The sequence below is a fragment of the Rhincodon typus genome, chromosome 6, assembly GCF_021869965.1.
Source record: "Rhincodon typus isolate 14 chromosome 6, sRhiTyp1.1, whole genome shotgun sequence".
Lineage (NCBI taxonomy): Eukaryota > Metazoa > Chordata > Chondrichthyes > Orectolobiformes > Rhincodontidae > Rhincodon > Rhincodon typus.
In genome coordinates this window covers 49005664-49033269 of record NC_063337.1, presented here as the reverse complement: position 1 = coordinate 49033269, position 27606 = coordinate 49005664, and the positions used below count along the sequence as shown (strand labels likewise).

The 27606-nt window shown below is 40.1% G+C and overlaps 1 protein-coding gene across 1 annotated transcript in view; it reads left to right on the top strand.

Moving 5' to 3' along the window:
- The window catches only part of LOC109922531 (transmembrane protein 182-like), a 41224-nt gene extending 14997 nt beyond the window's left edge, over positions 1-26227 (top strand). Inside the window, exons 3-5 of the mRNA XM_048598285.1 lie at positions 4515-4613; positions 8462-8599; positions 25890-26227. Of these exons, the coding sequence (XP_048454242.1) occupies positions 4515-4613; positions 8462-8599; positions 25890-26116 (464 nt within the window). The 3' untranslated portion in view covers positions 26117-26227. The remainder of the gene's footprint in view (positions 1-4514; positions 4614-8461; positions 8600-25889) is intronic.
- Positions 26228-27606: the final 1379 nt, after the last annotated feature.

Here is a 27606-nt window from a genome sequence, read left to right as displayed (position 1 = left end):
ATTATGACATTTAAAAGACATCTGATGGGTACGTGAATAGGAAGATTTAGAGGAATATGGGCCAAATGCTGGCATATGCTGACTGGGATCAGTTTTGGATATCTGGTTGGCCTGGATGAGTTGGACTGAAGGATTTGTTTCTGTTCTGTATAATCCATGACCCTATGATCAAGCAGAGTCAGCATGGCTTTTAAAGGGGAAATTATACCTAAAAAATTTGTGAGAATTTTTTAAAGAGATAACAAGCAGGTTGATAAAGGGAAGCAGTGACTGTAATATATTTGAATTTTGAGGTGTTTGAAAAGGTCCCACATGTAAAGTTATTAAAAATAAGGTAAAAGCCTATGGTGTTGGAGGTACTTTATCAGCATGAAAAGAGGATTGATTAACTAACGGAAGACAAGGAGTTAGGATTTGGTATTGGGGGGGGGGTTTGTTCTGAGAATGGCAGTCTGTACTAGTGGATTGCCGCAGGGATCAGTGCTGGGGCCACATTTATGTGTAATACATAGATAATTTGGATAAGGGAAGTAAATGTACCATAGCCAAATTTGCAAATGGCACAAAAATAGGTGGCAAGGCAAGTGTTGAGGATGATGCAATAGGTGTGCAGAGAGATATAGACATGTTAAGCAACTGGGCAAAAACCTGGCAGCTGAAGTATGATTTGGGGAAATATAAGGGTTATGTACTTTGTTAGGAACAATCGACTGGCTAAATCTTATTTAATTGGAGAAATACTACAGAAAGCTATAGAACAGAAGGATTTGGGAGTCTTCATCCCTGATAAAAAATCTAGTGTGCAAGTTCAGCAGGTAATAGGGAAGGCACATGGAATGTTGATGTTTATTTCAGAGGGAATGGAATAGACAGGTAGGGAAGTCTTGCCAAAACTATACAAGGCACTAGTTAGACACAACTGTAATACTGTGAACTGTTTTGGGACTGGAGGCAGTCCAAAGAAGTTTCATTTGGCTGATACCAGATATAGAGGGACTGTCTTATGAGAAGAGGTTGAATAAATTGAGTCTGTACTCACTGGCAATCTGAAACATATCAGATTCTTAGGGAACTTGACCGAGGAGAAAACAAAAGTTTTTTCTCCTTGTGGGAGAATCGCAGACCCTAAAGCATAATCAGGGGGCGCACATTTTAGACAGAAATGAGGAAGAATTTCTTTTCTCAGAGGGTAGAGAATATTTGGGACAGAAATTGAAATTGCTGGAGAAACTCAGCAGGTCTAGCCGCTCCTATAGGGGCAAAACAGGGTCAATGTTTCGGGTTTAGAGCAATGGATTTGAAACATTGACTCTGTCTTCTCTCCGCAGATGCTGCCAGACCTACTGAATTTCTCCAGCACTTTCTGTTTTTGTTTTTTGTTTGGAATTCTCTATCACAGCAGAATATCAAGGCAAACTTGGACAGGCTTTTCATCAGTAAGGGAATCTTGAATTATGGGAAAGGGCAAAAAACTGGATTTAAGGATTATCAGATCACCCATGATTTCTTTGAATGGTGGAGCAGTCTCAATTGACTGAATGACGTACTTCTGCTCCTATGTCATTTGGTCTTATGGTTGAAACTAATGTCAACAGACTGGTTAGCTTTACATTAGGAGTAGGGAAAATTCTAAGGTCTTTAGTGAGGACGTGGCAACTGGGCATTTAGAAGATGACAATAAGGTTAGGCATAAGTGACAAGGTTTTAGTTAGGAGAAATTATGTTTGACCAATCATTTATATATCTTGAGAGTGGAACTAGCTGATTGTAGGAGGAAGAACTAATGGATGTGATAGATTTTGATTTTCAAAAAATATTGCAGATGGTAATTTCATCTGACTTTACCAGGGAAGGAAATGCTACTCAACTTAATTGATTGAGGAGGTAGGTGAGACATTTTATGGGGTAGAAATTGATAAATCAGTGGTATTAGAAATGCTGACCGTACAAAGCTGATTTTGATAAGTCACCAGGACTAAATGAAATACATCGAAGGGTACTGAAGAAAAGTGTGAGTGGAACTTGTGGAGACACTGGCCATAGTTTTTCAATTCACCTTATATACAAGGGTATTGTCAGAGGACTAGAGAATTTCAACTTTTATATCCTTGTTAAAAAAATAAGGACAAGCTTTCATCTTATCCTCAATAGTGGGAAACTTTTAGAGATCATAGGACAAAATTAATAGTCACTTAAGTGTGGGTTAAGTTAGGAAAGCCAGTGCAGATTTACTAACAGCAAATCAAGTTTAACAGACTTATTTGATTTTTTTTGGTGATGTAACAGAGTGTAGATGAGGCTAATGTTGTTGATGTAATGTATATGACCTCCAAAAGGCATCTGATTAAGTATAACTTGTGAGCAAATTTAGAGTTCATGGAATTGAAACAGCATGATGATGATGTGTGATCATATAAATTTTAACATCATTTATTTTAGTGTTTGAATTTTGGGCATGTGGCATTGGCTATGAGGGGTTTTAATGAGTGGCTTGTCAGTATTACTGGAGCTTTGATTATTTTAAACCCATGTGAGTGAGCTACTAAAATTGGGCAAGTCAGATTCCAAGATGAAATCTGGGTTGGTTAGCCATCTGTTTTAAATTTGTACTTTGTTTGCAATGGTTGCCAGTCATTGAATACATCCACACAAGGCTGTTAATGTACTTTTAACAAAAGAACAAACATTTGTTAGTCATGAAAGAAAATTAGAAAGATCCCATCCTAAACAATGAAAATGGAAGATTCAACACTATTTCCCAGCAATATCATTTACAGACACTCAACTCCATTGTAGTTTAACTCCGATCTTCACTGTAAAATATTTTACTAGACTGATGAAGTTCTCATAATTTCTTTTCATTAAATCTCTGTACATTCACTAGATGTTATCCTGTCCATTATTATCTATGCCCAAGACACAGAGACAGGATAATCTCTGATTTTTCCAACTTTGAAGCTGATAAGACAACTTAAGACCTCCTTTCAACTTTGATAGCCTGAAGACATTCACAAATGAAGGAATTAATCCTTTCTTTCTGAAGCCAACCAGCTTGTGGCCTCTGATAAACTGTATCCGTAAAATGTTATATTTAGTAGAAATTGCAGCAATTATCTTCCCAGATAGCTTGTTGGTCATTTTACTTAAATCACATGCTTTCTTGGAAAGTCTGTCTTCAGCTTACTCTTCCAAATTACTTTCTGAAACTTTCTTAAAACAATAAAGTCACTTGTATAGAACTAAAGCCCAAAACCTAATTAACTCTACTTTAGAATACAAGTTCCCAAACCTAGCAGTAAAATTGAATCACACATGGAGGTTATAAAATTTGCTGAATATTGATAGCAATAAAGATACTTTAACCTAAGTTGGCATGCCACATTTGGGGTTTTCTGAAGTCCAAATCCATGGTTCCATGGGCCTTCTGGATAGCAGGTTTCCTTTTACTCATCAATGCTCTATATATCAACCAGAGCACTTTCTTCCATCTCAATCCTGAAATCTCGTAGCATAGAAGTACACAAATTTACATTGTTAGTTAAGTGAGGCACTGCTTTGATCCCTGTCATTAGGTGCTCACTGTACCTATTCTGGCACAAAACAAGAGGACGAGAAAAGAAGTGTATTGTAATTTCGTCCTTTGGTTTTGGCTTTCTGACGAATAAGTAACTGGACTTTTCTTGATCTTCAGTAGATGGTTCAGTACCAATGAAAGAGTGAGTAGGCTGATAAACAAAGTAGGAGAAGCCTGATTTAAGTATGAATGCTGGCTATTCCTCCTACTTCTATTCCTTATTTACTGATTCTTTTCCCAGTATTTTCCTGAGCTGTTTCCTCAGATGGGATGAGAAGACTTGCAATGGGACTGCTCTAGTGTGTAGTTTCTCTCCCATTTATGTGCTTCCTTCTTCAAGAAGCACAGAATTTGCTAAAAAATTAAAATGTTAGTAAGACCTATATATAACACCAAGTAGCCAATAATAGGTATGCTTATCGTTTAAAATACTGCGACAGTGTTTATGGGGAAATCAGTTCTTAATGTCACACAATTTAGAAACAGTATTACTATAAGATTATAATGTAGATCTACTATTTGCTGAGTCTGGGAAGATATTTTAACTTCTATAACTCCAGGTAAAATATATTTTTGTTTATTTTGCAAACAAGTATGCAAGCCTCTGAATATATTTCATGTATGCTAAACATAATTAAAGAATCTTTAATGAATAAATTTCTTGGTTTATCACTTGTATCACTTATGTTTCGGGATATAATTTTACAAATGTTTAACCTGTTCATATGATGCAAGTTTTAAATAGATTAAAACCTCTGCTAAAGTAATACTGTGGAAATTTGATCAATGTATTAAGTTTATGTTATAATCTGACACATTAATTCGATAGCTACAAATCATAACATGCAGATCTGTTTACCAACAATAGTTGCTGAGCTTTTTGGGAGGATTTTTATGATTAACAAATGCTTCTCACACTATTTACTTCTTTATTACACAGCTAACCAACCTCCTTTGAAATATTGTATGCACGCCTATCTCCTCCCGTTCCCTCTGACAACAGATTCATACAACTCCACTGCTTATGAGACAGCTATCAGTAAGTAAACAGTTAGCCTTACATGGAATCATAGGAATTTCTTGATTAATTAGTGGGTATTGGCAACTTGTCAACGATGATAAGTGAATCAGGGATTGGGCAGTTATAAACCATAAGAATAATGCACTTGTTTACTTCTGTCACCAAAAGTACAATGAGATTACAATCTTAAGATCACTCTAGGATGTTAGTACACTTACCATGAGTTATGCCATTGTAATATCAACAGGAGCCCTTTTATCAACAGGAGCCATCAGGTCTTTGATGTATTTTGGTTTCATATTTAAAGTTATTCGCAAAAAGGTAACAAGTGTATGTTAGAAACTAAGATAATCAAAAATAAATTTTATAATAATATCAGACAAGATCACAAATAAATATTTTATAACAAATCCTTACATATTTTGATGAATACTTCTAATTTGTCTGTTTCCATAAGTTTACATCAATTATTAGAAAAAAATGCCACAGACCTGCTAATTATTTAATTCTAATGCTCAGAATTATCTAAATTGAAAAGCAATATTTCAAACTATTTGTACAAAAATGTATAAATACAGGCATTAATATTATTTTGCATGGTTAGATTCTGCATGTTTCAATATATCTTTACCAGCCACAGTTCAAGTAGGTTTGTTTTAAAAGCTCATTGTTCCCATAAGTAATTATGTCTAATTCAGTGGTAAGTCACCTTTGCAACTGCCTGTGGTACCATTCATTCAGGAGAAAAAAGTCATCTGAATTATAAATCAGATATAAGTCAGTAATGTATTCACAACTTGTGATTTACTTCTTTTGCTTAATAGAAAATCATCCCTCTCTTTTGGGTAATAGTCCCACTTGGCATGTTCCTAAATTGTGGTATTATTTGTTGTTTGTAACTCCATAACATTTCTAGCTGAGAAAAATGATTAACATGCTCAATGTCTTCTTTCAACACCGCTGTAACAGGTATGCATACCTGAAAAACAGCTTAGAGTGACTGCAAATATCCCCCTTCCTCTCCTTAAGGAAATCATAGAATCCCTGCAGTGTGGAAGCAGACCATTCAGCCCATCAAGTCCACACTGATCCTCCAAAGAGCATCCCACCCAGACCCACCACCCTAACTCTGCATTTCCCATGGCTAATCCATGTAGCCTGCACATCCCTGAACACAATGGACAATTTAGCATGGCTAATTCACCTAACCTGCACATCTTTGGACTATGGGAGGAAACTGGAGCACCTGGAGGAAACCCACACAGACACAGGGAGAATGTGCAAACTCCACACAGAAGCTGGAATGAAACCCTGGGGTTCCTGACACTGTGAGGCAGCAGTGCTAACCACTGTGCCACCATGATATTTTAGTATCTACACTTCATGAATTCAGCATGTCAAGGATCATCAGCATGAATCTATGTGCCATTCCTTGACATTGCAAGATTGCATCCTGTTACGCACATAATTCTGTGTGCTGATCACAGGCACTCCTATCTAAAATCACACAGTTATTTGTATTCGATCAAGGGATGTGGGCATCACTGGCAAGATCATTATTTAGTGCTCATCCCTACTTGCTCAGAGGGCAGTTAAGAGTTAATCACATTGGAGTTACATGTGGGTCAGATAAGGTAAAGATGGCAGATTTTCTTCTCCAAAAGGCATGAGTGAACCAGATGGGTTTTGATGACAACCAATAATGGTTACACCACTTCCATTAGGATAAGCTTTTAACTTGATTTTTAAAAACTGAATTCAAATTTCTATGCCCCCTAGTTCAAGATTGCAGAGTTACAGGGATAGGGTAAGAATCTGAGTGGGATGCTGTTTGGAAGGTCAGTACAGAGTTGATGGGCTGAATGACCTCTTTCTGCACTGTAGAGGTTCAATGATTCCATTAGATTCCATTAGATTCCTCCCAGTAGTGAAATACCTTCTCAATATCTATCCTGTCAAGGTCTCTCGGAATGTTGTATGTTTCAATAAGATCATCCACTATTCTTGTAAACTCTAAGGAATAAAGGCCTAACCTGTTCCGCTGCTCTTATTAATTCAACTCTTTCATCCCAGTAACCAGCCTGGTGAATTTCCTTTGAACTGTTTCCAAAGCCAGTACATCCTTTCTTAAATACAAGGACCAAAACTGTGCACAGTCCTCCAGGTACTGTGCACAGTCCTCACCAGGATTCTGTATTAGTAAGACGTCCTTATTTTTAAACTTCAACCCTCTAGCAATAAAGGCCAAAGTTTCATTTGCCTTCTTGATTAATTGCTGCATCTGCATACTAACATTTTGTGTTTTCTGCTCAAAGGCACCCAGATCCTCCGTATTGTACTTTATTGGTGTCCTTCTCCATATACATTATAGTCTGCCTTTTGATTTTTCTTACTGGAGTGAATGATCCACACTTTCTAACATTAAACTCCACATGATGTCTCTCTAAAAAGCATCATATTCATTTATCTCTATTATTGCCATTGCAAATCTATCTCATTACAAGTGCTGTAAGCACTTAAGATTGAGCCTTAAAATTGACTTATTACGAGTATTACTTTACTCTGGTTTGAATTTGTATTGCCCACCTCTGCATGTATTTTCTGCACCTTAATGTCACACTTTGATTATTGTTTGCCTCCTCATTACCCTCCACCCATGATCATTTGGTTCCTTTCAATGTTTTAACCCTCCCTTCAATTTAACCCCTCTCCCCCATTAAATAATTTTAAACACTATCTACAGCCATATTTATATGAATAGCCATTGAATTCCACTGAAGATATAAATGCATAGTTTTTCAGATTATAACATTTATGACAAAATAATGTTGTGTGTAAATAACCACAAGCTACATTTAATTCAGCTTCTTATTAAGTAAACTCACAATCAAATACTGAAACAATAATTTAAACTTTATTGCATATAGCAACCAATATAAGACCCCTTAAGTAAGCAAGTTAAGCCTCATAACCCAACTTGGCTATTACCAAGCTACAATTCCAACCAACAGCTTCTGTCTCTGATATCTGGGCTTCAGTCCTAGTGCAGTGTTGTTCTTCTAAGTTCTGCTACTGAAGAATCCTAGAGTTGAATTCTTCTAGCATTTTCTGTCTTTCAAATCTATATTGTGACATTATTGATGATCCTTTAGATTCTTTTATCCATAATATTGACTACTCCTCTGGAAACATCGAGTCTGCAGCTTGCTTCTTATCAGAAGTAGCTTCCCTGTTCCTTGTTACATTTGGCATTGACTGTCTGTCTGAAGATACAATTTCCCTGCAGTTAATTCCTTAAATTCTTCTGCAGGGTAATAATTTGTTCTTGCGGCATAAGAAAGTCAGTTATCAAACAGCTGTTAAAGCAGTTTTATTTATATAGCTTTGACTCCTTTTTCCAGGGATGACTAGTTGCTTCCAATTGCTGTATCACAGTTTGTCCTTGTCTTTCAAGTTTAATCCAGACAGAGTTCTTTCAATTCATGAAGTTATTAATGTTCTGAAGTTTACAGTATCACAGTCCCTCCTATTTGTTCATTATTGTTAATATGATGAACAAACGCTACTTATAATTGGTCATTTTCTACCACATCAGTTTATATCGAACTTGAGTTGCTACACCATGTGCAGTTTAAAAATGTATCATTATGCATTTCAGATGTACAGAGAATTTTAAACAGATAAATTACAGAATAATGATCAGTAAATAAATCACAAAACAAAAACAGAAATAAATATGCACAAAACAAAAATGGAGTAATAAACATGCTAATATAGACAATAAACAATTCTTGTGAGATAACACTATACCATTTTAGTGTTTACAATCTGACCCTAAACTTAACTTTTATTGTCTGTGTTTTCAGTTTACCGTGGTTTCTGGTCAGTATTTATGATGTTGGGTATCGTTGCCGTCACAGTAGGAGGCTTTATCATCATCTGTGCAGTTCCATTTCCTAATCATAAGCTCTACAAAGCAGGAGGGGGACTATTTCTATCTGCTGGTAAGTGGGATATTCTTTGTGAATACTTTGCAATACCTTACTACTTAATATTTGGAGCAGAATGAATTATCAGCTAATGAATTCACTGTTTATTTAGTTGATTGCTTCAAAATTAACTGGTTCAGCAGTTAATTTAACAGTAATTTGAGCTATATGAGTTCTTGCAATTTTAATGACCAATGACTAAATCAGGTCCTGGATAGCAAAATGTGCCATAATCATTTTACATTAATATAATCTTAATTCATAAATACCTACAGATACTTTTGAATAATGGGTGCTTTTATCATGGTATATTAAAAAGAAGAACTGTCCATCTTTATAATCACCCCTTTCCCAATATTTAGTTTAAAGTAGAGAGTATTCTGTTCCCAAACATAAAGTAGAGGAAAAGGGGATAGAGAATTGATGCTCAGAGCAGAAACTAACAAATGAAAACCATGCAGAGAAGCAGCAGGCCCTGACCCATGAAGAGTTTTCGAGCAAGTTTTCCATCAAGTACTTAGGATAGGTGCCATGGAGATGGGCACTTAAAAGAGATATGCATTTTGTTTCTTGTAGCTGGCCTAAGTCTTGTCACATCCACTATATGGGACAGTTTATGCATTATATTTGTACATATAGATATAATTCTTGGAAATAATCAGGTCAAATTTTCTAACTTTCTAAAGTTGAAAGTAAAGTGTACTGAATATTTCATTTTTAGTTAAAGTTTTAGGGAAAGCGAAATAAATGATTGGAACATTCAAATGCTGTTAATATAGAAACTGAAATATCACAAACATTCTTTTAAATAATTTTAAAAATTGCATTTTTAATTGTAGAAGAGAAATTTGGCATTCCTCAGTGATAACATTAGTTTTTCAGGGACTGTGGAACTGTTTTGTATTAATTATGAACTTCATTGACACATCATTCGACAATGTGTCACTCTTTTCAAGGGTTCATACGGTAAAATCAATAGCTTAAAAGCAGATTTTAGTTAGTTCCCTGATTTCTAGTCTGAGGACACTTCAGTGTTGTCACTGACAGGGAATTGTAGGTTTACTATTTATTTGTGTTCAACTGCACATGTGCAATCTACAGGAATTGCTGTCATTTTTGGATGAATAATGATGGCAACGTTCATGATTTTGCCCTCAGTAAATCATAAATTTCCGACCAAATGAATTGTCTATATAATTATGATAGCACATTTATAATGTGGGTACTTTTCTTTACCACAAAAAATGAATGATAAACATTGTAAAGATAGATGTATTCCCTGTTTGATGAATTTCCCAAATGTGTGCTCCCAATGCAGAGACTTATCCATTGGGAGTACACATACGGAAATTGCTGGAATCTTTACCATGATTGCTATAAAAAAAATAGTCAAGGGGAAAGGCATATATTTTGTGGCTGCACTGCCAATGACAGTCATTTACACTTCATTTTTACACAGTGTAAAATGGATTTTCCACATGTCAAAATGCTATAGATGCTGCATAAAGTAGGATGCATGGTGCACCATGTTCAGACCAATGGTTATGATGGTCATGGTTTTAGCCATGTTTAGGGCATAGACATAAAGCATGCTGCTGATTTTCTTTTGTAACAGGTATGTGCAGTTCCCTAAAGAAGTGTGGCTTCCATATTAAAAGTTAATTATATGGAAACTGCTCACTGGGAATAACATATATAAATTGTGTAAATACAGTGTGAACCTGGAGGAACACAGCAGGTCAGGCAGCATCTGAAGAGCAGGAAAGTCCACACTTCAGGTTTACCACTTCATCAGGATTGGGGATGGGGAAGGAAGCACGGAAATAAATAAAGGTAGGTGGGATAGTGATAGGTGGATGCAGGTAGGGAGTGGGATGAGGCTGGGTGTGGGGAGATTTTGAAACTGGTGACTTCTATGATATGTTGAGTCAATCAGGCTGTAGGCTCCCGAGGTGGAATATGAGGTATTGTTCCTCCAGTTTGCGTGTGGCGTCTTTGTGGAACCCACCTATGTTCAAGACTACCCCTCCCTCCACCTCCTCCGAGAATTTCAGTTCCCTGGCCCCCAACACCTCAACTTCACTGTGGACATCCAATCCCTGTACACTTGTATCCCCCACGCAGATGGCCTAAAAGCCCTCCGCTTCTTCCTGTCCCGCAGGCCCAACCAGTCCCCCTCCATCGACACCCTCATCCGCTTACCGGAACTGTTCCGTACCCTCAACAACTTTTCCTTTAACTTATCCCACTTCCTACAAACCAAAGGGATGGCTATGGGCGCCCGCAGGGCCTAAGCTATACCTGCCTCTTTGTAGGATACGTGGAACAGTCCCTCTTCCGCAGTTTTACTGGCACTATCCCCCACCTCTTCCTCTGCTACATCGATGACTGTATCAGCGCTGCCTCAAACTCCCATGAGGAGCTTGAACAGTTCATTAACTTTACTAACATCTTTCTCCCCAACCTCAAATTCTCCTGGATCATCGTTGATACCTCCCTCCCCTCCCTGGACCTCTCCGTCTCCATCTCCGGCAACCGTCTCAGCACCAACATCTATTTCAAACCCACCGACTCCCACAACTACCTTGACTACACCTCCTCTCACCCACCCTCCTGCAAGAATGCGATCCCTTACTCCCAATTCCTCTGCCTCCGCCACATCAGCTCCCAAGATGGAGCGTTCCACTCCCGAACATCCCAGATGTCCTCCTACTTCAAAGACTACAACTTGCCCCCTCTGTTGATCCACAATGCCCTCAACTGCATCTTTTGCATTTCCTGCACTTCTACCCTCAAACTCTCTCACTCAACGAAAATAAGGACAGAGGTCCCCTGGTCCTCACATACCACGCCACCAAACTCCACATTTAATGCATCATCCTCCGCCACTTCCACCACCTACAATCCAACCCCACCACCAAAGAGATATTTCCCTCCCCACCCCTATCTGCCTTTCATAGGGACTGCTCTCTCTGCGACTCCCTCAACCGCTCCACATTCCCACTAGCCCCACCACCCCAGCACCTTTCCCTGCAACTGCAGGAAGTGCTACACCTGCTCCTACATCTCCCCTTTCACCTCCATCCAAGGGCCCAAAACCTCTTTCCAAATTCGATAGGGGTTCACCCGTACTTCCTTCAACCTGGTCTACTGTATCCCGATGCTCCCGATGCGGTCTCCTCTATATCGGTGAGACCGAGCGCAGACTCAGTGACTGATTCGCGGAGCATCTGTGCACCGTACGCTATAATCAACAATTTCTGGTTGCCAACAATTTAACTCCCCCTCCCACGCCCTTGGTGTCCATCCTGAGCCTCCTCCAGTGCCACAATGACGCCACACGCAAACTGGAGGAACAACACCTCATATTCCGCCTCAGGAGCTTACAGCCTGATGGCCTTAATGTAGAATTCACCAGTTACAAAAGCTCTCCACCCTCAGCCTCATCCTACGTCCAACCCTCCCTCCTATCCCTGCCTCCTTGACCTGATACAACCTGTACATCTTCTTTCCCACCTATCCACCCCACCCTTCCCACTGTCCAATCTCCACTACCCCCTACCTGCATCCACCTATCACCATTCTAACTACCTTCCCCCAGCCCCATCCCCCTCCCTCTATTTATTTCCAAGCTCTCTTCCCCCTCCCCAGTCCTGATGAAGGGTGTAAACCCAAAAAAAAACTGTTTTGACTCTGACTCCAGCGCTGCAGTTCTTGCTATCTCCATATGTATATATATATCTCCATATATAAATTATAAACTTTTTAAGAGCCTAGAAATTTTGCTCTGAATTAATATGCTTCTAGCAATGACTCCGTCCTATAAAGAATCTGTCATGGCTACTTGGGCCTCCACCTCAGGTGGTCTTCCATTGTGCCATCTTCATCTGTGTCAGCTCTTCCTCTTCATGTTTGTTATTGTTCTCCTCCTCAGATGTTGTATCTGAAGGGCTAGCTTCTTCACTGTCTGGCTTTAAGGCCCTGAGCTGTGTCATATTGTGGCGAGCCTTGCAGGGCCAAACTGAATTGTTTCTCCAGACTAAGTAAGGCAACGTAGATGCACAGACAGATATGTAATCAAATCTCATAGAAGTGTAAAATAATAGGACAGTAATAGCAGGGGATTTGAATTTACTCAATATTAACTGGGATAGACAAAGTGTCAGGCTTGGAGGGGCTCAGCTTTTTAAACCAGCACACAGAAAGTCCTACAAGAGAGTTGGCAGTGTTGGATCTAATTTTAGGACCATTAAATCAATAGAGACAATCATTCAGTTAGTTTTAAGGTAATTATGGATAAGGACAAAGATTCTAAAAATACACATCAAAGCACTGGGAGTCATTTGAAAGATTAATGGTGAAAGTGCAGCACCAACATGTTCCCAAAAAAGTGAAGGGTGAATCAACAAGTCAAGAGTACCCTCGATGTCAAGTGACATACAGGAATGAATAAGGAAACAAGGAAGCTTATTGCAGATACTGGGAGCTCAAACATTGGATGCCCTAGAGGAGTATAGAAAGTGCAAGGATTACTTAAAAAAAAATTAGGAGAGTGAAGAAGGGACATGGTGTGCAAGACTAAGGAAAATTCAAATTAATTTAATAAGTATATTATGGTCAAGAGAATAACCAGGGAAAGAGTAGGTGTCAAAGGATTTGGAAGACATTGGTATGGACATCCATGTCCATAGATCCTTGAAGGCAGCTGGCCATATAGATAAGGTGGTTAAAAGGCATTTGGGTGTTTTTTTAAATCATTCATGAGATGTGGACATCACTGGCTGGGTTAGCATTTATTGCCTATCCCTAATTGCTCAGAGGGTAGCTAAAAGTCAACCACATTGCTGTGTGCCTGGAGTCACATGTATGCCAGCCAGTTAAAGATGGCAGTTTCCTTCCTTAAAGGACATTAATGACCCAAGATGAGCTTTTCATGGTAATTAACAATGTAGTCATCATTAGGATCTTAATTCCAGATTTTTATTGGTTTTAATTCCACCATCTGCCATGGTGGGATTTGAAACCTGGCCCCCAGAACCTTTACTGGGTCTCTTGGTTAATAGTCTAGTGATTATGCCACCACCTCCCCAATCCTTGCATAAATAAGATGAATAGCAAAGATCTTGTCCCTAGGGTTGGGGAGTTCAAAACTAGAGGGCACATTTTAAAGGTGAGAGGAGAAGGATTTAAAAGGGATCTGAGGGGCAGCTTTTTCACACAGAGATGGTTCATATATGGAATGAACTGCCAGCAGAAGTGGTAGATGCTGGTACAGTTATAACATTTAGAAGACACTTGGACAGATATAAGAATAAGAAAGGTTTAGAGAGATATGGGCCAAATACAGGTAAGTGGGACTAGTTTAGTTTGGGTAACTTGGTCAGCATGGAAGAGTTGGACTGAAGGGTCTGTTTCCGTGCTGTATGACTCTTATGATTCTATTAGTCAAGGCATTGAATACAAGAGCAAGGCGATTACGATGGAGCTGTATATAATGTTGGTCAGGCCACAGCTGGAATTCTGGTGCAGTTCTGGTTGTCACACAATAGGACGGTTGTGATTGCACTACAGAGAGTGCAGAGGAGGTTCACCAGTGTGTTGAATAAAGGCAAAATACTGCTGATGCTGGTAATCTGAGAAAAGCACAGAGAATACTGGAGAAAGTCAACAGGTTTATCAGTATCTGTGGAGAGAGAAACAGAGCTAATGTTTCGAGTCTGGTTTGTCTCTTCTTCAGTACTGTCTGACCTACCACCATACCCCATTGTTGGAAATAGTGTCAATTATGGGGATGGGATCTCCAAATGGAGGACTCTGGCACCTATTTTGAAAGAGCACAGCCAATGACTCAAGACATTGTTATTGTTGTCTCCCTTCTTCTTTGGAACTTCGCTTATCACATTTCAACTGTCAGATTTTACAACTTCAAAATTCATAGAGAAAATATTTGTAAATTTTAAATGGTACCAAACTAATGGAATTTTATCTTAACTTGTATAATAGTAGAAGCTCCAAACTAGAACTAGCAATTGCCCCACATACCAGCTACATATTATCACGTTTCCATGCCTAATTTAGATCAAAATTCAGTAACTACTTGAGCATGACTCGGACAAAGATTTTTTTAATGCAGCTGTAGGAGATGAAGATTTAAATATAGTGGAATTGAGTTGAATATTAAAAAGTCAATAAGTTCCATAACAACCTCATGGAGATGACCCAGAAGGAAACTGATTAAAGTTAACTGATATCTCTTAGACAACAGCAGAGTTTAAAGTTCAATAAAGACAAAAGCTGGGTGTAATTGTGCCACTAACATTGAAATTTGATTATAGAGTTTAAGTCTCAGTGCTGAACGTCTTTCATATCAAGTGGATTCAATGGGATAAACTCATTTCAGTTTCAGACATTTTGCAAGAAGAAAGACCTCACAAAGTCATTAAGTGGAATTAAATTTACACCGCTTCCAATCCGGAGGTGGGTTTGGATGCCAAGTGGCATGAGATCAGGTGGCAAAGTTTGGCATGGAGATCTAAAGTATACAGAGCAGCAATGAATGGCTGAAAGATTAATAAGGAAGGAGAAACCAAGGTACAGGAAAAAGCCAGTTAGAAATATAACAGATTGTAAGAGTTTCTATAGATATTTAAAGATGAAAAGATTAAGTAAAGTGAACACTTGTCCCCTAGAGAGTGAATCTGGGATATTAATTATAGAAACAGAGAAATATCAGATAAATTGAACAGAGTTTTTATACCTGTTTTTGCAGCAGAGAATCAGGAATCAGAACAATTACTGGACTGGTAACCCAGAGCTCAAGGCGATGTTTTGGGAATATAGGTTTCAAGTCCATCATGGCAGATAAGGAATTTTGACCTCAACAAAAATCAAAATTGGAATTAAAAGCTAGCCTAATGGCAACCATGTAATCACTCTTGAGAGAGACAGAGTTCACGTTTCAAGTTCAACATGTTTCTTCTTCAGAAATGAAAGGTGTTGGAAAATAGTGTTTTTTTATGCTGTAGACAAAGGGGGAGGAGAAGCAAGTAGTACAGATTGTGAGGATGCTCAAACAGAGAGAGAGAATGAGGGGAAGGGAAGGAATGTTGGAGAAGCTAAGACAAATTGAGGACACAGAAGTCATGCTCTGAAGTTGTAGAATTCAATATTGAATCCTAGAGGCTGTAAAATGTCTAAGCGGAAAATGAGGTCTTGCTTGTGTTGTGCTTCCTTGAACACTGTAGTAGGCCCAGGACAGAAATGTTTGCAAAGGAGGAATCAACTGAAAGTTTGGGATGATTCCTACGGATGGAGCGGAGATGTTTTTCATAGCAATTACCCAGTCTGCATTTGGTCTTACTAACATAAAGGAGGCCATATTGTGAGCAGCAAATACTGTAGACAAAGTTGAAAGAAGTACAGGCAAAATTCTGCTTCATGTGGAAGATGTGTTTGGGGCCTTGAACAATGAGGAAGGAGGAGATGGAATCGGTGAGTACTATACCTTCTGTGATTATATGGGCAGGTGCCATGCAGGAATGAGGAAGTGCTTGGAGAAATGGAGGAGTGGACCAGGATATCATGGAGGGAACATTCCCTGCAAAAGGCTGACAAGGGAGGGAAGGTGTAAATGTGTTTGGTGGTGGCATCCTGTGGGAGTTGGCGGAAGTGGCAGCGAATGATCCTTTACATGTGGATACTGGTCAGGTGGAAAGTGAGGATGCAGAGAATCCAGATCGATGTTCTGGAATAAAGAGAAAGGGTCTGGTTAGAAGTGCAAGAGATGGGTCAGATGTCTTTGAGGGCCCTGTCAATCATGCTGAGGAAATCCTCAGTTGAGGAAAACGGAGATATGTCAGAGGCACCCTGTTGGAAGGTGGCATCATTGGACAGATGTAATGGAGACAGAGAAATTGGGAGAATGGAATGGAATCCTTACAGGATGTATGATATTAAGAATTGTAGTCAAGGCAACTGTGGGACTCAGTGTGTTTGTAATGAATATTGGTGGACAGCCTATCCCCAGAAGTTGAAACAAAGAAGTCAAGAAAGTGAAGGAAAGAGTTAGAGGTAGACCAGGTAACGGTGCAAAAAGGTTTGAAATTGGAAACAAAATTGATTAAATTTTCCAATAACTGTTGAGAACATGAAGTAGCAATGATGACATCATCAATGTATTGGAGTAAGAGTTGTGGGTGGGCCCAGAGTAGGACTGGAACTAGGAATATTCCATGTTCCCGACAAAGTGACAGGCATAACTGGGACCCATATGGGTACCCATGGCCACACTTTTGACTTGGAGAAAGTGAGAAAACTTAAAAGAGAAATTGTTTAAAGTAAAAACAAGCTCGGTCAGGCGAGGGATGATTGTGGTGGATGGGAACTGTTCAGGAAAAAGCAGAGAGTCTTCAGACTATCCTGATGGGGGGATAGATTTGTAGAGCGATTGCATGTCTATGATGAAAAGGAAGCAGTTATGGCCTGAAAAGTGGAAATTGTCGAACCAGTATAAAGCATTAGAACAATGGTGAATATAATAGGAAGAGACTGAGGAAGTAGGGAGAAGTAGAGTCAAGATAAGAAGAAGTATGTTCAGTGGGGCATGAACAGGCTGAAAAGGTGGGTCTTCCAGGGCAGTCCTGTTTATGGACTTTGGGAAGGAGGAGGCAGTGGGATGTGTGTGCTTAGGGGACAATGTGGTGCAAAGCTCATGGTGAGAGGGTCTCCAAAGGAGATGAGGTCAGTGACAGTCCTGTAAGTAACAGCTTGATGTTCAGTGGTGGGACCATGATTTAGATACAAGGAAGTGACTGGGAGTTCGTGCTCAGCCTCTGCCAAGTAGAGGTCAGCACACCAGATGATTATAGCACTCCCTTTATCAGCAGGCTTGATAATAAAGTTAGGGTGCTGGAGCTGGTGTCTCCCTGTCAGACTCTGGGGAAGCTGCTGTACTCCCCTGTTTCCTGGGTCTGCTGCACTGATCCCTGCTCTAAGCATTGCAGAGTGCTGGCAGCGGTAATGGTCACTGCTCAGGGGGCATTGTTAATGTTAGAAAGCTGTTAGCCTGTTCCCACAAAATTTTCCCTGCACCAAGATTTCTGGATGGTAGTGGTGGTGGCAGGGGCAGTGGGGAAATTCCTTTGCAGGCTTGGAAACCCGATGGTAGGTAGGCAACTCAATTAAATTAAATCCTATTGGGCTCACAAAAATGGCCAAAGTGGGGCTGTAACTGATTTCCCAGCCAGAGAACAAGCCCCCTGCAATGAGTATTAAATTCTTTAATGGGATGTGGGCATCACTGGCATGGCCAACATTTGTTACCAATCTCAAATTGCCCTTGACCTAATTGGTTGGGTAGAGCATTTCCGAATCAATCACATCACCATGGATCTGGAATTCCATGTTGGCCAGACCAGGAAGGACAGCAGGTTTTTGTTCCGTAAAGAGCTTTGGTAAATCAGATGGGTTTCTATACAATTAATAATTATATTTTTGTTGTTGTTGTTGTTGTTGTTGTTGTTCAGGGACTAGTTTTATATTGTAGATTTTCTTTTAAAATCAACCTACTCAGAGAAGTTACTAGACCTACAGCAGATGGGTCTTGAACCTGAGATTTCTGGTTCCGAGGTAGTGACACCACATGAGCCAGCTAGTTTTAAATTGGATATTTAAATTTAAAGATTATTGGCTGCCATATGGGATTTGAAACCTGGCCCCAGAGCCTGGGGTCTCCAGAAATTGTAATCCATTGACATTAACACTGTGCCAATATTTCCCCACTGTCTCATACATGTGACAAATTTAGGTGTAGGATTAAACATAGCGATGTTACTCTCCAAATTGCCTGCGAATATTTGGTTCGATTACACAAAAAAAGAGAAAAATAACAAGAGGACCGAAACCCTAAATTGAAAATCCCAATTTATCTCACCCAATGGCCAACTAACACAATGAGATCAGCATTTCCCCTTATATGCCACCTTATTTTACTTTCAATGGTTAATGGGGAGGGAGGTACTTTCTATTTTCGAGTAATTGTTTATGTGTGATTGGGTCGATTAGGACACTTGAGAAGGCATTATTGTCAAACACATCAGAGTGAAATAAAAAAGAACTGTGGGTGCTCGAAATCTTAACCAAGAACAGAAGTTGCTGGAGAAGCTCAGCAGGTCTGGCAGCATCTGTGGATAGAAATCAGACTTAACGTTTTGAGTCCAGTGACCCTTCTTCAGAACTGATGGTTACTAGGAAATGTTGGTATATAAGCCAATGACGGGTGGGTGGGAATAGGTAGAGATGGAGCCCAGAGAGAGATGGAAAGACAGTTAGGCAGACAAAGGGATGGGATAATGGTATGCCAAGGAGAAAGAAATGTTAATGGGCACCATAAATGGGTGAAAATGGGTTGGTTGTGCTGACACAGCCCATGCTATGACAGGGCCTGACATGTGGGGGCTGGGGGGTGGGAGGGCGGTAAAAGACGATGAGGAACGTGTTCAGGTTTTAAAATTATTGAATTCGATATTGAGTCCTGAAGGCTGCAGGGTTCCCAAGTGAAAGATGAGATGCTATTCTTCCATCTTCTGCTGAGCCTCACTGGAGCACTGTAGCAGGCTGGAGACAGAGATATTGGCCAGGGAACATGGTGGTGTGTTGAAGCAACAGGAAGCCACAACACCAGTAGGATCGCCCTTGTCCTCACTTTCCATCCCACCAGCATCCACACCCAAAGGATTATTAGCTGCCATTTCCACCACCTTCAGTGGGATGCCACCACCAGATACATATTGCTGTCCCCTCCTTTGTCAGCATTTAGCAAGGACTGTTCCCTCTGAAACACCCTGCTCTACTCCAGGAGAAGAAGGAAGCTTACTTAAGGTTGAGAAAGCAAGGATCGGACACGGCTCTAGAGGGTTACAAGGTAGCCAGGAAGGAACTGAAAAATGGACTTAGGAGAGCTAGAAGAGGGTATGAAAAAGTCTTGGCGGGTAGGATTAAGAAAAACCCCAAGGCATTCTATACTTATGTGAGGAACAAGAGGATGGCCAGAGTCAGGTTAGGGCTGATCAGGGATAATGGAGAGAACTTGTGTGTGGAGTCAGCAGAGGTAGGGGAGGTCTTTAATGAATAGTTTGCTTCAGTATTCACCAGTGAGAGGGACCTTGATGTTTGTGAGGACAGTGTGAAACAGGCTGGTATGCTCGAACAGGTTGATGTTAGGAAGGAGGATGCTAGAAATTTTGAAAAATGTGAGGATAGATAAGTCCCCTGGGCCAGATGGGATATACCCAAGGTTCTACGGGAAGCGAGGGAAGAGATTGCTGCCCCTTTGGCAATGATCTTTGTGTCCTCACTGTCCACTGGAGTAGTGCCAGATGATTGGGGGGTGGCAAATGTTATTCCCTTGTTCAAGAAAGGGAATAGGATAATCCTGGGAATTACAGACCTGTTAGTGTTACTTCTGTGGTGGGCAAATCATTGGAGAGGATTCTGAGAGATAATATTTATGATTATTTGGAAAAGCACAGTTTGATTAGAAATAGTTAGCATGGCTTTGTGAGGGGCAGGTCATGCCTCCCAAGCCTTATTGAATTCTTTGAGGATGTGACAAATCACATTGATGAAGGTCAAGCAGTGTGTGTGGCGTATATGGATTTTAGCAAAGCATTTGATAAGGTTCCCCATGGTAGGCTCATTCAGAAAGTAAAGAGGCATGGGATTCAGGGAAATTTGGCTGTCTGAATACAGAATTGGCTGTCCAATAGAGGGTGGTAGTAGATGGAAAGTATTCAGCCTGGAGCTCGGTGACCAGTGGTGTTCCGCAGGGATCTGTTCTGGGACCTTTGCTTTTTGTGATCTTTATAAATGACTTGGATGAGGAAGTAGAAGAAATAAGTTTGCCAATGACACAAAGGTTGGTGGAGTTGTGGATAGTGTGGAGGGCTGTTATAGTTTGCAGTGGGACTTTGACAGGATGCAGAGCTGGGCAAAGAAGTGGCAGATGGAATTCAACCTGGAAAAGCGTGAAGTGATTCATTTTGGAAGGTTGAATTTGAATGTAGAATACAGGGTTAATGGCAGGATTCTTGGCAGTGTGGAGAAACGGAAGGATCTTGGGGTCCACATCCATAGATCCCTCAAAATTGCCACCCAAGTTGATAGGTTTGTAAAGAAGGCGTATGGTGTGTTGGCTTTCATTGGCAGGGAAATTGAGTATAAGAGCCATGAGGTTATGCCGCAGCTCTTTAAATCCCTGGTTAGACCACACTTGGAATATTGTGTTCAGTTCTGGTCGCCTCATTATAGGAAGGATGTGGAAGCTTTAGGGAGGGTGCAGAGGAGATTTACCAGGATGCTGCCTGGACTGGAGGGCAGGTTTTATGAAGAAAGGTTGAGGGAGCCAGGGCTTTTCTCATTGGAGCGAAGAAGGATGAGAGGTGACTTGATAGAGGTTTACAAGATGATGAGAGGCATAGATAGAGTGGATAGTCAGAGACCTTTTCCCAGGGCAGAAATGACTATTACAAAGGGGCATGATTTGAAGGTGATTGGAGGAAGGTACAGGGGAGATGTCTGAGGTAGGTTCTTTACACAGAGAGTGGTGGACGCGTGGAATGCGCTACCGGCAGTGGCAGGGGAGTCAGACACATTAGGCACATTTAAGCGACTGTTGTATAGGCACGTGGATGATAGTAAAATGTCGGGTATGCAGGGTAGTTTGATTTTAGAGTAGGATAATAGGTCGGCACAACATAATGGGCCAAAGGGCCTGTACTGTGCTGTACTGTTCTGTGTTCTATGTTCCTCCCCCTCCATTTCTAACAGCTCCCCATACCCCACAGCACCTTCCCATGCAATCGCAGAAGGTGTGACATTTGCCCATTTCCCTCCTCCCTCCTCACTATCCAATGCTCCAGCCTTACCTTCCAGATGAGCCAGTCAATTTCCTGCACTTCACTCAATTTAGTCGACTGTTTTTGATACTGTCCTCTTCACTGGGAGATGAAATGCAGACTACGTGACTGTTTTACAGAACACCAACGTTCTGTCCACAGCTGCCTGCCACTTCAGAAGTGAAGTTCCCTGGCCAACCATTCTGTTTCAGGCCTGCTGCAGCAGTCAGTGAGGCTCCCCTGCAACACGGAGAACTTTCCATGGGTCAGAAACTATCAAACAGGACGACCCACCATCCCCCCCGAACCTGCAGGGAGCAGAGCTGCTTTTACTACATGATCTTTCCACAAGGCAGAGGGTTGGCCCACTTTTGGCAGTGTGGCAGTGTGCAAAAGAACTTAAATGGCACTTAATCAATGACTTAAGGTCCTCAAAATCCCATTTTCCCTCTTCTCACCTATGCATTAACTGCGTAGCACCAAAAGGCAATATGCATTCACCCCTGTTTTCCCTCACAATTCCAGAACCCATTCCTGTGAGCAGGATTAAATTATGTCCTTGGTGTGCGAATGAATGTTGAATAGAATAGGTTTCCATTCCTTAAAGAATATTAGTTAACTAGTTTGATTTAACAGTGTCCTAGCAGCTCTCATAGTTAATCTTTCTACCAGAGCTGACATGGCTAGTAAATGCATTTGCATAATTTGTCATGGTGAAATTTGAACTCATTACTATTGGGTTTGTACACCAGCTCTATAAACACAATACTAGACCAAATGTTCTAGGAGGGGAAGAGTGAAGGGCTACTGAGCAACAGCTACACAAGAATAGAGAGTGACAGAACTAAATGTTAATATCTCTGATGAGGCATCTAAACCTCACTCAAATCATCTTTGCTAAGATTGAAAACTGGCCATAACTTACATGTTTTTACGATTTGAGATCTCTTAAGACTGAACTTGCCAAAGCTTGAATAGACAAGAGAAAATTATTCCAAGTATTTCTAACAGCTGAGTTAGTTTATTGTTTGACAGGAGGCTTGGGATTTCTGGCTGAGAGGATGGGTGGTCAGGAGAATGTAGGACAGTGGTCTTGGCTTTCTAGGCTGAGTTGCTGTGGGAATGACAATTGAGTGAGTGTGAAAGGAAACCTGTATTGGCAGAAAATTTGCTGAAGGATCTCCCAGGCTTCCTAACTCACAAAGCAAAAAAAAAGTGCAAAGTGTAATCAAATCAAAGCATTTTCCTTCTGCAGCTAGCTGCTCCTGACTCCATTTAATTATCAGCTTCTGAATATTGAGAAACAGAGGCAGTAATTGTTAAGCTTAAATCAGGCTCCCAACTGGATTATGAGAGCCTAATAACAATGTCATAATGAAATGTCCCATTTCTGAAAGCGCAGAGTATTGTGCAACCTTCAGCTGTAAAAATAGTGTGAGAATCATATGTGGTAGTCTAAGCTCGTGTTTTGTAACTTTTCATTTTTACTGCTCCCCCGTGACCAGGATAGTGTGGTTGGCATATACCCCCTAGTGGCCACTGATTCACATCTTTGACAAAGAGCTGATGAATGTGTATGAATGATGAGCATTTCTGAAGAAGGGTCTAGGCCCGAAACGTCAGCCTTCCTGCTCCTCTGATGCTGCTTGGCCTGCTGTGTTCATCCAGCTCTACACCTTGTTATCTCAGATTCTCCAGCATCTGCAGTTCCTACTATCTCTGATGAATGTGATTTTTTTTAAAGGATTTAATATTGCCCTTTACAGGTCATATACTTCACTACACATGCAAATAATATTGCAAAGAATTTCTCAATTGACAGTTAATGGGCAAAATTCTACCCTAAACCTTTCTTTTATCAAACACTGTTGAACTAAACTGATGTAAAGACTTTATGGGTAATAGTACATAAGATCAGTTATTGTTAAATGGCTGTTAATTTCACATCCCTCCTTCTTCAATGTTCCAATTCTCCCTTGGCCACCTACTAACCTTGATAAATTTGAGCTCACTGCATTACTGCTAACTATATTGTAACTTACATCATCTCATTTGTCTGTCAGCCCTGTACTCGCCAACCTACATTAAGTGCTGGTGTGGCAATACCTCAATTTTAAAATGTTCTTCATTGCTTTCAAATCCCACTCCTTTCAGGATCTGTAACTCCCCTCCAATCCTAATAGTTTCCAAGCTGTCTCTGCTCCTGCAATTCCAACGCCTTTCATATTCCTGAATTCCATCAGATCCCCATTGGTGGTCATGCCTATATATTAAGTCCTGGAAGTCCACTTTGTAATCATCTCCACTGCTCTATCTCCCTTTCTTTCTTTGAGTTGCTCCTTAACATCAACTGTCCGATCAAGCTTTTAGTCATAAGTTTATCAGATCTTTATATGGACCTATATCAACTTTGGACCAGCGTGATCTTTTCATTGAGTCATACAGCGTGGAAACAGACCCTTCGGTCCAATCAGTCAATGCTGAATGTAATCCCAAACTAAACTGGTCCCACCTGCCTGCTCCTGGCCCACATCCTTCCAAACCTTTCTTATTCATGTACTTATCCAAATGTCTTTTAAACGTTGTAATTGTATCGACATCCACCACTTCCTCAGGAAGTTTATTCCACACACGAACCACGCTCAGTGTAAAAAAAATTGCCCCTCATGTCTTTTTTAATTCTCTCTACCCTGACCTTAAAAATGTGTCCCCTAAACTTGAAATACACCATCCTAGGGAAAAGACAGCTACCATTAACTCTATCTATACCCCTCATTATTTTATAAACTTCTGTAAGATCACCTCTCAACCTCCTATGTTCCAGTGACAAAGGTTCAAGTCTATCCAGCCTTTCTTTATAACTCAAACCTTCCATACCGGGCAACATCCTGGTAAATCTCTTCTGAACCATCTTTAGCTTAATAATATCCTTCCTATAACTGGGCGACCAGAACTGGACACAGTATTTCAGCAAGGCCTCACCAATGTCCTGTGCAACCTCAACGTGACATCCCAACTCCTATACTCAAACAATTAAGCAATGAAGGCAAACATACCAGGTGCCTTTTTAACCACCCTGTCTATATGTGACACAAACTTCAAAGAATTATGCACCTGAACCTCTAGGTCCCTTTTCTACAACACTATCCAAGGGCCCTACCATTAATTGTATAAGCCCTAACCTTGTTTGTTGTACCAAAATGCAATACCTTGCATTTATCCAGATTGAACTTCATCTGCCAACTTTCAGCCCTTTGACCCATTTGATCAAGAGCCCTTTATAATCATAGAAAACTTTCTTCACTGTCTACTATGCCACCAAATTTGGTGTTGTCCGCAAATTTACTAATCATGCCTTGTATATTCTGATCCAAATCATTTATATAAATGACAAACACATAAAAACCCAGAACTGATTCTTGTGGAACACTGCTGGTGACAGGCCTCCAGTCCAAAAAGCAATCCTCCACCACCACTCTCTGTCTCCTTCTGTTAAGCCAATTTGCATCCTATTGGCAGGCTCACCCTGAATTCCATGTGACCTAACTTTACTAATTAGTCTACCTATTGGGGAGGCAATGGCCTAATGGTATTATTGCTGGACTGATATTCCAGAGACCTAGGTAATGTTCTGGGGATCCAGCTTCAAATCCCGCCACAGCAGATGGTGGAATTCGATAAATATCTGGAATTAAGAATCTAATGATGACCATGAATCTGTTGTCAATTGTCAGAAAAACCATCTGGTTCACGAATGTCCTTTAGGGAAGAAAATTGCCATCCTTACCTGGTTTGGCCTACATGTGACTCCAAACCCACGACAATGTGGTTGACTCTTAACTGCCCTCTGGGCAATTAGGGATGGACAATAAATGCTGCCTAGCCAGCGATGCCCTTGTCCCATTAATGAATAAAAAAAATAACTAATTGGATATATTGTAATAATTGCTAGCCACATCATCTATTGGTGGTATTCCACCTGGTAGCCTGGCTAATCACGGTACAGGAACTGAGCTAAGAAATAATAATGAGGTCCTATCATTTGATTTGCATCTCTGGGATTTTGCAGTTTACCCCTCTCCCATGATTACTATGTTCCTCCATTCCCTCACAGTCTCTCCCTTAAAATATTAGGCATTTGGTGCAAAAAATAATTTTACACTGCTTGCACTGTCTAGTTCTGGAGTAAAATAGTTATGTCTGGATTAGAGTGTAACATCAGTGATTAATTTTAATTAAAATCTTCAGTTGTCCTGGATGGAGAGGAAGGCAGAGCAATCAATTGGTTTGAGCTAGTGCTGTTAGCAGGGTAAGGTGAACTCATAGCAAACACTACTTAAAAATAAAACATCCGAAAATAGGTGATGTTTTAAAATGTTGTTTTGATTTTTTTTTCTTTTTTATCTTCCCAGGAATTTTATTTACAGTACTTGTTATTATGTATGTCATCTGGATCGAAACTGTGATTGATATTCAAGAATACATTCAGAAGCAAAGAATTCAGCTCTGTCCTGATTTTACACTAAACATTCAATATGGATGGTCCTTCATAGTTGCAGCCATTGGGATTTTCTTCTCATTGTTCTCAGGCTTGCTGTTCCTCCTTGCAGGCCACGCTATTCACATTCATTATGATTAAGAGACTGCTCTTGTTTTGCTTTGCAGAATTAGAAATCAATTATTTTAATACAAGCAGTTTGCTAAATATACACATTGGAAATGAAAGTTTACTTCTCTATATTTCCAAACAGCATTTTTGATTATTCTCTTCTTATACTGTATAGCTTTTGTCCTGCTAACTATTTGGAAGTACGCTGGAAAGTAAAATTAATAGTAGCCTCAAACCAAATGTTTTAAAGTCTTGCAGTTAGGTTTTGACAGCTACTAAATATCCCATCCCATCTAATGCTTAGAAAGACAGTATTGTTCTGTTTAACAATTTACAATGCATTTACACCTACTCTGAGGAATTAAAATTTTCTTGATTTCTCCTAAGACAAATATTAAAGAATAGTGTGATATAGTAAGTACAATGTTTTAAAGAATTCATGAATTTTAGGAACTGAATTCAGATCATTTCTGTGGTTTTCAATGTCTAATGATTCCAGGAACAGTGTTGATATGCACATCGAACCAGTTACCCATTGGAAATGGAGTTTACCAATTACCAACATAAGTATCTGTTGCCAGTAATTATACTATGCATCAGCTGTGAAAGCACCAATTAAGCTCATTGACTGATGTCAGGTTAATCTAAATGTGGTGTATTTCTCATTTTGATCATGTAATTCTTTTGTACAGGTGTTACCTACAAGTACATGGAATCTGTGGAATAAACCATTTGCTAAACTCAGCTAGCTGACAGAGCAGTGGACTTTTTGTCTTATTGGTGTAACAGGTAGAACAGATTTAAGATCTGAATAAGTGATGGTTACATTTTTAAGCAAGGGAAATTTCCTACACCAAGCAAAAAAAATTCAAAGAACAAACTTATCGTATAAACTTGTACATCATTAGAAAACACAAAATAATTTTGAAAATAATTATTGCTATGTACAATAAATGTTGTTGCAAGGCAAGTTAACTTTGTCCTTTTAGTATAGTGGTTACTGTTTTGATTGCTAGAACTTGTTGTTTTCTAGTAGAAGGGTGACATCAAAGATGGAGCAAATAAGAGGCAGCGAGTAGGATTCTACAGTCGTTAGCTCTGCTACCTTATAGTGCCAGGGACCCGGGTTTGATTCCAGCCTTGGTTACTGAGTGGAGGTTGCACATTCTGCCCCTGTCTGCATGGATTTTCACTGGGTGCTCCGGTTTCCTCCCACAGTCCAAGGATTTGCAGCTTAGGTGGATTGGCCATGCTAAATTGCCCTGTAGTGTCCAGAGCTCTACAAGTTAGGTGGATTAGCCATGATAGATGTGGGGTTACAGGATAGCGTGGGGTTGTGGGTGTGGGTGGGATACTCTTTGGAGGGTCAGTGCAGACTCAATGAGCTGAATAGCCTCTTTCTGCACTGTAGGGATTCGATGGTTCAAATGGCAAGTTTTCCCATCCCTTCTCTGAAAACGTCACAATAAAACTGGTCCATTCCCAATGAGTTGGAACCAAATGATAACTACATAGGGGAC